Below are 13,846 nucleotides of genomic sequence, written 5' to 3'. Positions count from 1 at the left end.
TACACTCACCACCCAGCCTTTGCACATGCTGTTCCCTCTACCAGAACGCCCATCTCTCCCTTTCTTCACCCACCTCTTCTTAAGTGCCACCTCCCCCGAGAAGGCCTCTCTGATCAGGCCGGCTTCCATAACCCACTCCCAATCGAGGCATATCTTCTGGCCACAGTTAAGATCATAATTTTTCGTGGGACTTCCTGACTTTGAGGCCGGGAGACCAGGGACCGAGTCTGTCTCATTTGCCGCTGTGTTCCCAGCACAGGCGTGCAGTGGGTCCCTCATACCTACTTGAGAGTGTGGGCATCTAAGGGCTGTAGAACATCGGGAAGACAGAAGCCAAGAGTCCTCAGGACAGGGAGCCGGGCTGCGGTGGGGGTGCCTGGGACGCAGCAGAAGTCAGCCTGCAGACCTGGCTTGTTCCGGAACGATTCACTTGACCTGCACCCTCAGTTACGTCAATACGAGGCAGAGGCTCCCTCCCCCAGGAAGGTGTGACAAGCCCGGCTCTCTTTTTCATTGTCTTTGTTTACACCTGGCTCCTGACCACTGGAAGGTCAACTAGGTGTTGCCTTTGGCATCTCCTCGCCCCTGCAACCGGATACTCAACAACAATAAATGTTTATGTGATCCCCTTCTTCCTGGTGACAAACACCTTTCCAGGGCTCGGGCTCCATCCTCCAGGCCTCACAGCCACGGCAGAGACAGAAAACAGGCCAATAAACAGACGATGTCAGTGGATGGAAATTAAACAGAGGGCGGGCTGGAGCACCAAGCACCCGCGGAGGCCGGAGGTCTTTCTCAGGAAGGGCCATTGGGGCCACGGCCTAAAGGAGGTGAAGAGCTGACCAAGGGAACAGCTGCGGGCAGAGGGAACAGCACTGGCGACACCCCTGAGGCAGGAGCCTCCCTGGCAATTTGGAGACAGGAGTCGGGCGTGGCTGGGGCTGAGGGAGAATGGGGAAGAGGGGAGGGGAGATGAGGAGGTGGGGGGAGTCTGCAGGGCAATGGGGACCCACACTAGTCCCTAGAGCAAGGCAGGTACACTGTCCGACTGAGGTCCCAGCAGTGTCTCCGAGGTTGCCTTTCAGAGGACAGACTGTGGTCAACTCGTCCTGCCTGAACTGTCCCCAAATCCATACCCTGTTCTCTCCCCACAGCCAGGCCCAGCGTGACCATCCTCCGGCCCCTAGTACTGCCATGTTTTCATATGAGAACACTGAGGCTTAGTAAATGCAGAAAATCTAAAGCGTGGTGCCAGGACAAAGTGGCCCCCCAAACCTAACTGTTGAACAAAATAATAAAGTGCAGAATATTGCGAGCTGTGTGTGTTGAGGGAAGCAATCCAGGAGGAGGGATCGGCGAGGTATTCAAGCCACTCAAGGTTACATTTTAGCCAAATTCAACTCGTGGTCTGCCTGAGCCTGTTTCCCCACGTGGACGGCGCGGAGTGCCTTCCTTTCTCTGCCCCCTTCCCTGTCCCCCCTCTCCCCAGCCTCGCAGGAGGGAGGCACAGAACGTGGACGAGGAGAGCGCCCGCACAGCGCGGAGCGCGGGCTGCGGCGCCCGCTGGCCGACGCCGCCGGAGCACCGGTGAGGCCGAGGCCGCCAGCCTGCCTCCGGGCAGCGGCCGTCTTGGTAAAGGCAAGGCTCTAGATTGTAGTTTCTACCCGCCCCTCCTGGCTCGCCAATATCTGAAACAGGCGCAGCGGAGGAGGCTTTATAAATTTTCCGCTTCCTGAAGAGGAAAAGAAACGGCTCACGACCCTAGCCCGCGTTGCAGGCCAGCGCAGCGTTTCCTTTACCAAGATGGCGCCGGCGCCGGACGTCATCAGCGCGCGCCGCCGGGAGCGCGCCGCGCAAGCTCCGCGGTGACGTCACGGAGGCGCGACCGGGCCGGCGCTGAAGGCAGGAGGTAGGAGCGGCCGCGGCGCGGGCGGAGCCGGGGGGCGGCGGCGCGGCTGGGTGGGCCCGGCGTGGAGGCTCGGGGTCGGACCACCCCCGCAGGAGAGCTGGAGGTGGGGTGCTCGGAGACGGAGGCACTCCCGGCGCCTAGTCTCGCCGGCTCTCTCTGGGGCTGTCCCCATTTACCCGTGCGGGTGACTGAGACCCAGAGGGACAGCGTCATGTTCGAGGTCACCCAGCTCCGGCCCTGCCCCTGAGCAGCGTCCAGGCTTGGGGGTGACAGAGATGGATATGGACGCCCCCCGCCTCTTGTAGTGGGATCAGGGTTGGGGAGATGGACGGCGGGCTGGGGGAGCCCAGAAGGGATAGCGGGAGGGCTTCTTGGTGGAGGCGGCGTTGAACGTCATCTGTTTTTTACTTTCACATCCAGTCAACCACTTGCGTCCCGATTCCCCCTTAAATGTACTCTCTGCCCAGCCAGAGCCACTCCCCGCACCCCTGCCTGAGCTCCCTGCTTCTGTCTCTCACCTCGAGTTCACCTCCTCACCAACCCCAGGGGGCTCTGACCTGCAGATCGCCCCCTGGCTCTAAGCCCTCCGCACCTTCCCATCACCCTGGAATACAAATCCCCTCTTCCCAGCCTGCCTCCCCCACACTCCTGGGGGCTCGGGCCTCCCCACTCCTTTAGGCCTTTTCTTAGATGCCTCCTCCAGGAAACCCTTTGAACCCGCCCCCCCCCCCACAGGCTGGGTCAGAAGTCCCCTCCAGGCTTCCCCAGGGCCCTGCGTGTCCCCATGACATCTCTGATCACGGGTTGTCACTCTCATTGTCTATCTCCCAGCCAGCCTGGGAGTCCCATGCGGGCAGAAGGCCCAGTGGTGCCTCCTTTTCCCCAGAGTCCCACACAGGCTCGGTGCTCGGGGCGTGTGAGTGACTGTGTGTGAGTGTTTGCCACAGGGAAAAGAAAGGCTGTCTGTCTTAGTCAGCTTGGATGGCCATAACAGAATACCGCAGCCTGGGCGGCTTAAACAGCAGAAATGTATTTCTCACAGTTCTGGAGGCAGGAAGTCCAAGATCAAGGCGATAGCCAATATGCTTCCTGGTGTGGGCTCTCCCTGACTTGCAGACAGCACCTGCTCACTGTGTCCTCACGTGGTGGAGAGAGCAAGCTCTGACGTCTCCTGCCCTTCTAGGGGCCCACCCTATGATCCCATTTAACCTTTATCACCTCCTCACTGGCCCTGTCTCCAAATACACTCATATTGAGAGTTAGGGCTTCCACATGGGAATTTTAGAGGGACATAAACATTCAGTCCTGGCCTCAAGAAGGGGTCAGAGAAACCCTATCAGGCTTTGGGGTGGAGTTGGGGGTCATGAACAGTGGGCGTGGGAGAAGGAGTTCTGGGGAGAGCCCCGGTGAGTGGGCCAGGTCACAGGAGGGGACGGGAGGGTGGGTCAGGCAGAGGCACAGCAAGAGCGAAGGCCCTGGGGTGGGAGAGGGAGGTTGGTGGGAAGAACGGTGAGAAGCTGAGTTTGGACAGTGTGTGAGGTAAACACTGAGGGAACCCTGGAAATAAACACTGTTCATTCATTTGCTCAAAACATTGATTGAACCCCTACTGTGCAGGGCACTGGGGCACAGTGGTGGCCAAGGCAGTCCTGGCCCTGCTCTCACGGAGCTCCCAGCCTGGTGGGGAAGATGGACATTTGGTGAATCATCATATAAATGAACATAAGATCGCAACTCAGGCGAGTGCCTCAGAGAGAAGTTTGTGGTCAGAGTCAGGGGGTGTCTCAGGGAAGCCTTCCTGGAGGCGGCAACACCTGAGCTGAACCCTGAAGTTTAAATAGGAGTTAACTGGGTAAAAAGAGGAGTGAAGAGCAGTCAGGTGGAGGGCACAGCAAGTGCAAAGGCCCTGGGGTGGGAACCTGCTTGTTATGTTTGAAAAATGGCAAGGAGGCTAGTGTGGCTGCTGCTGAGTGAGTGTGGGGGACAGGGGAGAGGAGGGTGGGGAGTTTCCTCATCTGTAACTTGGACAGTGACCCCCACTTCTTGGCACTCCCCTGGAGAATCCAGGAGGGGTTTTCCTTGGGGTACGTTGTAGACGCTCAGTAGTGAATGCTTGATTTGGGGGCCATGGAGCAGCTGGGAGGAGCGTGGGATCAGGCTGGCAGACCCGACCCCACAACAGCCCCAGCATCCATGACTGAAATCAGCCCTGCATCCCAGATGAGGACACAGGCTTGAGGGGAGCACTTCAGCTACAACTGCAGAGCCAGGACTCACCCCCGAGGCTCCGCCTGGAAGGGGTGCCCCTCCTTGTGGAGTGCAGGGCCCCGGAGGCCTCAGAGTTCTGATCTGCACTGATGTCACTGAGGGGCCAGCCAGGACCCTGGGGTGGGCAATGGTTAGGAGCACAGAGTCAGGACTGAGGGGCTGGGCCTGTGTGGGAATCCAGGCCCCTCCACTAACCCCCTGTGTGGCCCTGAGCATGTCGCTTACCCGCTCAAAGCCTCAGGCTCCTATCTGTAAACTGGGGCTGAGAGCCCCACCCCTGCCAGGGATGCAGCGGTCAGGATGCCCCTGGCGTGGAGGGCAGTGTGCGTTGGTTATTATCATCGCATGGCTCCATCCCACGCCAGACCTCCTCGGCTCTGCCCAGTGCACCTTCGTAATTCCCAGTGTCTGGCTCCCACCCTCAGCCCACGTGACAGCCAGAGGCGGCTTTGGAGCAGCCTAAATCAGAGTGTGGTTGTGCCCTGCTCGAAGCTGCCTAACAGCTCCCTGGTGCCCACGGAATAAAACCCTTGCTCTTCCTCATCCTGTAAGACCATGCCCTGTCAGCCCCGTGCCCTCCCACCCTCTTCCCCCTCCATCTCCTCCTCACTTACCCACTCCAGCCTCAGTGGCCTCCATACTTCCTATAGCGCATGGCCTCCTGCCTGCCCCGGGGCCTTTGCACCTCCTGTGCCCTCTGCCCAGAAATCTCACCTGTGCGTCCTCACAGGGCTGCCAGGACCCATCCTTCAGGTCTCAGCTCAGCTGCCGCCTCCCTGGGTGTGAGTCGTCACCAGCACACTCTGGGTAAAGCTCTTGGCCCAGTGCATGCAGCTGCTGCACCCGGGAGACGGTGTGAGACTTTCCAGGGGCTCCACAATGCGAGCCCCTGCCCCACGAGTCACACAGCTAAGAGGCTGGAGTGGGAGGTTGCCTGGTGGACCTGAGTCAGGATGGCCCCCACACTCTCTCCCCTTCATTCTTGGATGCTCGCTTGGTTTCTCTAAGGTTCAGCAAGGGGGCTGAGTTGGAGATGTTCCGGGTGGGAGAGAACGGCCCAAGACTGAGGGACACCAGCCCGTTTCCCAGGTGAGGACAACTGAGGCTCGGAGAGCTGAAGGCCCGTGCCCTGGAGCGCACGGCGCGTGCGTCCTCAGTCAGCATTCTGAAGGGTGCTCTCAATTTCTCCGCCGCACAGCCTTCCCTTCCGCTCCGGAAAGGCAGGCTTTCCAAGTGAGACTCCAGGCTCAGCCCCTGCCTCCCGGCCGGGTCCCTTGGCTTCTGCACCTCAGAACGGGAATAAGGACCGTCCGCCTGCTTAAGAATTGGGGGGCATTCGATTGAGTTGGCCCATAGAAAGCATTTAGTGGAGGGCCTGGCGTGGGGAGGGGGCACCTGCCGTCTGTGTGTGTCGTCATTGCCCCCGGCACCCAGCATGGGCCTTGCACAGGCCACCTGCCTGCGGGACAGCAGCATCGCGAATCGCGATTGTTAGAGCATCTCCCCGCCACGCCGCCCTGGGCCGGGTCACTGGGAGCGGTTCACGGCAGCTGTTTACCCAGGAGGAGGGGACTTGGCCTCAGGGCTGGCAGACCTGGGACTAAGGTCTCATGGGTGGCAGAGTGGGAGGGGCCCCACCCAGACTGGCCCGCAGGGGTCCACAGCAGCGTGACTCGTAGGAGCCGAAAAGCGGAGACCACCCGGGTGTCCATCAGTGGACAGATGGATGAACACAATGTGGTCCCTCCACACAGTGGAATAGTGCTCAGGCACAGAGAGGACTGAAGCCCCGACACACGCTACAACATGAACGAACCTTGAAAACCTCACGCTGAGTGAGAGAAGCCAGACACAAAAGGCCACACAGTGTGTGATTCCATGTCTATGAAACGTCCAGAACAGGCAAATCCACAGAGACAGAAAGCGGATTAGTGTTGCCAGGGGCTGGGGGAGGGGATGGGGAGTGACTGCTCATGGGGATGGGGTTTCCCTGTGGGGTGATGGGAATGTTCTGGAACTAGACAGAGGTGATGGTTGCACAACATTGTGAATGTGCTAAATGCCACTGAATTGTGCACTTTAAAATGGTTCGTTTTGTGTTATGTGAATTTTGCCTCAATAAATGTGTGTGTGTGTGTGTGTGAGGAAGATCAGCCCTGAGCCAACAGCCATTGCCAATCCTCCTTTTTGCTGAGGAAGGTTGGCCCTGGGCTAACATCTGTGCCCGCTCTTCCTCTACTTTATATGTAGGGACACCTGCCACAGCATGGCTTGATAAGCGGTGCCTGGGTCCATGCCCGGGATCTGAACCCGTGAATCCTGGGCCGCTGAAGCAGAGCACGCAAACTTAACCACTAAGCCAGTGGGCCGGCCTCTCAATAAATTTTTTTAAAAAGAGAGAACACCAAGTCCGAAGCCCTCATTTTACAGACACGGCCATTGAGGCGTCAAGGGGGTCTTGGCTGTGCAGGTGTGAGTCTGGGGGTGCTGATGGTGGATGCCCCCGCTCACTGGTCCCCGCCCTCCTCCTGCAGCCTGCTGAGGGATGCCCAAGAAGTTCCAGGGCGAGAACACCAAGTCGGCAGCGGCCCGGGCACGGAGGGCTGAGGCCAAGGCGGCAGCTGATGCCAGGAAGCAGAAGGAGCTGGAGGATGCCTACTGGAAGGACGAGGACAAACACGTCATGAGGAAGGAGCAACGCAAGGTGGGTGAGCCCTGGGCTCCCATGCCTGTGGGCGAGGCAGGCAGTCAACATGGAAACAGGGTGGAAGGGGGCCGGGGGATCCTAAGGCTTTGGCCGGAAGGGCCTCAGACATGGAGCAAGGGCAGGGAGGGGGGGCAGAAGCAGAGGCAATGGCTCGTGCAAAGGCCCTGGGGTAGCCAGGACTTGGCATGTTTAGGGGATAGTGAGGCAGCCACCGCCCTCCATGGGCTTGTTTCTCTCCTTTGTGTAATACCAGGGTTGGGCGAGACTGGCAGTTCTCACCCTGGAGTCACTCTGCACCCAGGGGACACTTGGCAAAGTCTGGAGACAGTTTGGTTGTCACAACCGGCAGGTGGAGGGTGCTACTGGCATCTGGTGAGTGGAGGCCAGGGGTGCTGCTCAACTCCCTAGAGTGTGCAGGATGGCCCCCAGCACAGACTTGAGTGGGCCCCAGACGGCAGCAGTGCCGAGGTTGGGAGATGCTGATTCGAGCTTCTAACCTGGGGCTTCCAGGCGCTTCCAGAAGTGGGCAAGGATGGCTGGCTGTCCCCTGATGGGCCCCAGTGCCAGGCACACAGTGGGGGCATAATTGGTGTCTGGGGAGTAGTTCAGGGCTGATGCTGAACAGCTGGGCCCAGTAGGTGACACCAGAGACTCGTCTTAGCCCACCCTCCTGGTTCCCTGGGTGGGTCACACACCGCTGCCCGGAGCCCAGGGGCTGCTCCCTGACCCAGGACATGACAGAAAAAATCGGTTTCTCCATTGGGAAACTGACAAAGGATGCGGAAAATCTTGGTGGCGATGCCCCGTCCCTGCCCGCCCAGTTATGGGGCGCCTGGGCGCGTCTGCGTGCGAGGTTTTCCCACTGTCTTTCTGTGCTGGATCCTGCCTTGTTCTTATTGGACACGTCACTGTGCACCCCGCGCCCCCCCCAGTCCATGGGGGTCTTTAAATTGTCTTTATGACGGTCAACATTTTGACAATATGGGAAAGTTGAAAACCCAAAAGGAAAAACAATGTCCACCAAAGATCCATTACCCAGACAGAAAAGCCAGAGAGCTTTTGACAGTCCTAGAGGCAGAAGCCCAGCCCAGGCCTGGGACCCTGGGGTCATCCCCATCCTCCAGGTGAGGAAACCGAGAGAAGGCAGGAAGCCCGGGTCACAGCGCTGGGGGGAGGGCTGCAGCTGGCCGGCACTAGCCCGAGCCCTGGCTCTGCTTCGGGCTTGTTGTGAGCTTTGAGGGCGGCCAGGCCCCAGGCTGGAGCTCAGAGAGCACCTGTGTGCTGCAGTGAGCAGAGGCTGGTGCGCAGCAGGGGCAGCCGGCTCACAGCGCTACCTGGCCTGCCACAGTAGCCCAGAGCCACCATTCACAGACAGGCTAAATGGCCAAAGCAGGTGGAGGGCCAGAGTTGGCCAGCCTCTGCTCTCTAGAACAGTACCGGCCCCTGCGCCCTCCCAGGCAGGCCCTCTTGACTGTTTTGCATGCAGCAGCTGATGGTTCTTCTTCACCGTTAGTGGTTTCCTGGGGTTTGTCTCTCTCTCCTGCTGACAGGCACGCGGGGCCCGCAGTCTACGCCGTACACCTGGTCCCCCTTTCTTTTCTTACACGAGAGCTGCTTTAGAAAGATATTGCTGGGCCGGCCCGGTGGCACAAGTGGTTAAGTGCGTGCGCTCCACTGCAGCGGCCCGGGGTTCGCCGGATCGGATCCCAGGCGTGCACCGACGCATCGCTTGGCAAGCCATGTTGTGGCGGCGACCCAAATAAAGTGGAGGAAGATGGGCACGGATGTTAGCCCAGGGCCAGTCTTCCTCAGCCAAAAAAAGAGGAGGATTGGCAGATGTTAGCACAGGGCTGATCTTCCCCACAAAAAAAAAAAAAGATATTGCTTCTATTAAAAAAGCAACTCCATGCTTGCTCCAAAACACTAAAAAACAATACACCTCCCCCCTGTAACACCAAAGGCCTTTCTCACCCGATGCCTGAAGCCTGTGCCCTCCATTAAGTGGGGTCCCACAGCCATATTTCCCCCAGCCGACAGGCAGCAGCCACAGGCTGGGCCATAATTCAGCGCCCGGCCCCGAGGTTGGCATTTTGTCTCACTTGTTCCATATTAAGCAGTGCAGCGATGAGCACCTGACTCTCTGGATTCCATCTCCATTTTTTATGAGGCTCATTTTTGATGGCTCCAGAATATTCCACCAAATGGACTCATCCTTCACCCATCACCAGAGGCTGCCAGTCGCTAATTGCCCTTTTTTAAAAACTGCAAGTAACTTTTTATTTATTTTTCCCCCCAAAGCCCCAGTAGATAGTTGTATGTCACAGCTGCACATCCTTCTAGTTGCTGTATGTGGGATGCGGCCTCAGCATGGCCCGAGAAGCGGTGTGTCTGTGCGCGCCCGGGATCCGAACCTGGGCCGCCAGCAGCGGAGCGCGTGCACTTAACCGCTAAGCCACGGGGCCGGCCCCTGCAAGTGACTTTTAAAAAAAATGTTGCTGAATGTCACAGCATAAATGCCTGTGCTCCCTCCTCAGTCCCATGTCCCTAGAGACTCATGGCTGCATGCTGCATGTCCTTCCTGAGTTACTGGAGGCTTCTGGAACTCATTCATTCATTCCACACACTTTCACCAAGCACCTGCTGTGTGCTGAACTGGAAGGCAGCTGTTCACAACCCCAGCCAGGGCCTGCCTCCTGCCTTCGGGACAAACCAGATAATGGGAAGACCAGAAAATGGGGATTTTCAGAACACAAGAAAGAGCTGTGTGGTGGAGAGGGTGGATGGGGAGCCAGGAGCTCAGGATGAGCCAGAGTTAACCAGGGGAGGAGGCTGGCAAGGGCACTCCAGGAGGCAAGAAGAGCTAGTGCAAAGGCCCTGAGGCAGGGCCATGTGGGGGCAGAGTGAGCACGAGGTGTGCTGCACCACGGAGGCTCGGGGAGCCTTGGGAGCATGTTCCCTCTGACCGACGGGGCAACAGGACTGTCCAAGGTACCCGAGTACAGAAGTGGGAGCCTCGCAGCTGTCCTCGCACACCTTTGACCTTTAACCACCCCCCACTTTCTTGCCATGCAGGTGAAGAGGAGGTAAGAGGCCCAGTGGGTGCCCTCAAGCACAACATCCACCTCTCTTCTGGGACACTTAGACCTGCTGTGACAGTGTCACAGCAGGCACAGGGGCCGTCCCCGAGGCCTGGGAGGCAGAGGGCAGAGTTTCGGGCAGTGGGAGGGTAGGCAGGGGTACCTGCGGTGCAGGGCCCGTGGGGGCACTGGGTGGGAGGCGCCAGGACCTTCCAAGCCCACAGCCGAACCGCCATAAGGGAACCAGCACCTCGCTCTGCCCCCCGGAGTGGTGGAGGAGCAGTGGCCAAGGACAAGTCCTGCAGGCGAGATGTCTCCTTGTCCCACTGGCATCAGGGCCTCCCTGGGGAGCCAGGGTGGGGTCAGGCCCAGCCCCTGTGACACATGGCTGGGGACTCCAACCGTGCCTCCCCCAAAGTCTCCTGGCGATCAGGGCAAAACCCCTGCCCCAGCTGGTCCAGAGCCTCCTGTGGCCCCTGTGGCCTTTGGAATCCAACACAGACCCTCCCCGGGGCCTTGAGGCCCCTGTGGCCTGGGCTTCGCCCACACCGCCTCTTCTCCCTCCCTGCTCCCTCTCCCCACTCCAGCCACACCAGCCTCTGTGCTGCTTCTCTGTCGTGCCTTTGCAGTCACCACTGCCACCACTAAGGGCTCTCCCGTGCCCAGCTCTCCCGCTGGCTGGCTCCTCCTGCAGCCCAGGCGGCACTTTTCCGCCCACCTGCCCTGGCCCAGGTTCCCTGTTGTTCCCACAGTCATGTGGGATGGGAGGCCCGTGGTGCACCCAGCACGGGGTCCAGCACACAGCAGGGCTTCAGTCTGCGTTGGCTGAGGTGAAACCTGGATGCCGAGGCGGCAGGGAGGGGTCCGAACCTGACCACCCCGTCCCCCAGGAGGAGAAGGAAAAGCGGCGCCTGGAGCAGCTGGAGCGCAAGAAGGAGACGCAGCGCCTGCTGGAGGAGGAGGACTCGAAGCTCAAGGGCGGCAAGGCCCCCCGGGGGGCTGCTCCCAGCAAGGTCACCCGCGCCCAGATTGAGGAGACGCTCCGCCGGGACCACCAGCACAAGGAAGCCCCGGACCCAGGTGGGGCCGCGGCGCACTCTGGAGCTGCCCTTTTACCCGCTAAAGGATAGGCGGTGGGCCCCACCCTCGCCCCCAGAGAAGCTGCCTGGGCTCTGCATGGGGCGGGGTGGGTTGGCGGCGTCCTGGCAAGCCTGGCTCAGAGCACGGGCAACACGGGTGTACACACGCATGTACTCACCTGCTCTGCACCCGACCCCAGCTTGTGCCGCCCGGGGTCGCCAGGTCGTTAATGGGGTGCCCCTAGGCTGAGGAGACAGCAGCCACGTCGGGGGCGCCTCTTGTGTGCTCCGCTGCAGGGAAATTAGGAGGGCAGCACCGGCCACCCAGTAGGGCTGTCGTGGGAGAGCTTCCCAGCTCAAGGGGCGTTTCTCTCCTCCCCGCATCATTCTTTGCCTGCCCGCTTCCTTCCCTCCCTCCCCTCGCTTCTTCCCTCATCGTGTCTCTGTCATCTCCCTGGAACTCTGCATATCTGCGTATCTCTCTCTGTCTCTGTGTATGATTCTGTCACCCGCCCGCCCCCAGCCGAGAAAGCCAAGAGCCACTTGGAGGTGCCGCTGGAGGAGAACGTGAACCGGCGCGTGCTGGAGGAGGGCAGCGTGGAGGCGCGCACCATTGAGGATGCCATCGCCGTGCTCAGGTAATGGGGCGGGGCGGGGCGGGGCTTTGGACCTGGGCGGGGCTAGCCCCCCGGAGGTGGGGCCGGGCCTCCAGGGGGCGGAGCTAGTCCTCTGGGGGCGGGGGCGGAGCCGCCCTCCAGACCCCTGACGCAGGTGTCCTGCCCCAGCGTGGCGGAGGAGGCGGGCGACCGGCACCCCGAGCGGCGCATGCGGGCGGCCTTCACCGCTTTCGAGGAGGCGCAGCTGCCGCGGCTCAAGCAGGAGAACCCCAACATGCGGCTGTCGCAGCTGAAGCAGCTGCTCAAGAAGGAGTGGCTGCGCTCGCCCGACAACCCCATGAACCAGCGGGCCGTGCCCTTCAACGCCCCCAAGTGACCCCGGAACTGAGGGAGCCGCCCCGTGGGCGGTCAGCGTCGTGACCCCACATGCCCTCCCGCTGGGGCATCTCCGAGGGTGACAGAGAGGTTCAGGGCCCCGGTGCGTGTCCTGGCGGCGACGTGGCATCATCGGCCACTCCTGCTCGAGGGTCCCTGCTCCGAGTGACACCTCCCTTCTCACGCGCGCAGAGCCCTGGGCTGAGTGCCCAATAAAGGCTGTCGGTGAGGCAGCGTGTGCGCTTGAAATCCACGTGCGCAGGCGGGGGGGTGGGGAGAGGAGAGCTGGAGTGAGGGAGTGCCCTGGCACAGCCAGAGAAGTCACAGGCCCCCAGCGTCCCTCCTGGCGCAGCAAGCTAGCTGAGAGCCGTGGCTGGCTCCCATGGCGCCCCCTCCTTTGGGGGCGCTGGCCCTTTGCCCAGTGAGGGGCCTGTCCCACTATCCACCGAAGCCTTGCTGGGTTGTTGCAAGTAGGCAACTCAGAGAGGTTGAGGCACTGGCTCCAGCTCACACAGCATTTCAGGGACAGAACTAGAGGAGAGCTGGAGGCGAGTTGTTGGCATCCTGACATTCTGGTTCAGAGTCAGGCAGGGCCAGGTCACATACTGCTTGGGGTCAGGAAATGCTGGCTGCTCTGCTGTTATTCCAACCAGGAGGCATCTGGGGGAGTCCTGGCAGGCTTCCTGGTGGAAGAGTTCTTCAGAGTGGGCCTTTGTGGGCGATGAGTCAGATTCCATCACAGAGGCAGGGCACGGGGCAGGCAAGGGCCTGGGGCTGGAGCAGGCAGGTGGGTCCGGGTAGGAATGAGCGTCCCATCAGAGGCCAAGTGTCTGGGGAGGGTGGGGTGCCATCTGAACTGGGTGCCAGCTTCCTAGAGCTTGGTCAGCCTCACAGAGTGGGCAGAGAGGGCCGCCTCTGGGGGTGGGCCCACATGTGTGGGTGGGGTCCAGGCATTTACCAGGTCACTGCTGTGGCTGCCACTCAAGTGACACCTTCCCTGTGCCCACGAGGTTGTCTCTCCGGCCCCTGGCCCCCATTCTCCCCACTCTCCACTCCCCTCTCAGCTTCTCCAATACAGTAGGCTTGTTCCCCCTTGGGGCCTACACCCTCTTGGTTCCTCCTGCCAAGAACACTGTTCTCCCTGATCTCAGGTCTCGGATGCAGACCTTCTCAGATGGCCTCAGCTGTGTGGGGCCAGGCTCTGCCCCAAGGGAGGAAGGTAGAAGGCATCGTGGAGGGAGGCCTTGAAGGATGCATAGGAATTCTCCCTGCAGACACAAGAGACAGAAGAGACCAAAGGAACCACACGTGCAAAGGCCTGGAGGTCACAACTCTCCTGTTCAAGGAAGGGGTGCCATTAATAATTGCGTACAGCTGAAGTGCAGTATGGAGGGGCCTGAAACGGTGGTAGGTGGCATAAAACTAACCAGCATGTCCTGAGTGCTGGCTTAGTGTGGGGATTACCCCAGGAACCCACCCTGAGACAAGGACCAGAGGCCATGTGAGGCATGCAGGAAGGGCTCCATGGGGGTTAGGGAAGTGAGATGGAGGAAAGGAGCCCCGCAGAGTCCCTGCCAAGGAGTGGGGGATGGGAGCTGTGAGAAGCATCTGCTGGATACTGAGTGCTGGCCTGGCACATGGTACTATCATTTCACTGAGCCCTGAGGCAGCCCTGTGACATACTGCTTCCCTTTACAGATGGGGAAACGGAGCCACCTGCCTGGGGCACACAGCTAGCAAGCGCCCAGAGCTCGGGGGAAGCCAGCAGGGGCAGTGGTAGGGCCCAGAATTGGGGCCGAAGGTGTCAGCCAAAT

At 60.3% G+C, this 13,846-nt stretch overlaps 1 protein-coding gene across 2 annotated transcripts; it reads left to right on the top strand.

Annotated features, from left to right (window-relative positions):
• Window positions 1–1,885: 1,885 nt before the first annotated feature.
• CCDC124 (coiled-coil domain containing 124) lies at window positions 1,886–12,266 on the top strand. Of its 2 annotated transcripts, none has more exons than XM_004422964.3 (5): window positions 1,886–1,909; window positions 6,712–6,881; window positions 10,852–11,041; window positions 11,564–11,678; window positions 11,826–12,266. In XM_004422964.3, exons 2-5 carry the CDS (start codon window positions 6,723–6,725, stop codon window positions 12,031–12,033), a joined length of 672 nt encoding a protein of 223 aa, XP_004423021.1. In that variant the 5' UTR covers window positions 1,886–1,909; window positions 6,712–6,722; the 3' UTR covers window positions 12,034–12,266. The 2 variants fall into 2 exon arrangements, with proteins under 2 accessions (XP_004423021.1, XP_087299692.1); XM_087443566.1 differs by lacking the exon at window positions 1,886–1,909 and adding an exon at window positions 3,972–5,266.
• The last annotated feature ends 1,580 nt before the right edge of the window (window positions 12,267–13,846 follow it).

The sequence above is a fragment of the Ceratotherium simum genome, chromosome 18 (genome assembly GCF_057802395.1).
Source record: "Ceratotherium simum simum isolate JZ-2026a chromosome 18, ASM5780239v1, whole genome shotgun sequence".
NCBI lineage: Eukaryota > Metazoa > Chordata > Mammalia > Perissodactyla > Rhinocerotidae > Ceratotherium > Ceratotherium simum.
The sequence above is the reverse complement of the archived record's forward strand: the minus strand, read 5'-3'. Positions and strand labels throughout refer to the sequence as shown.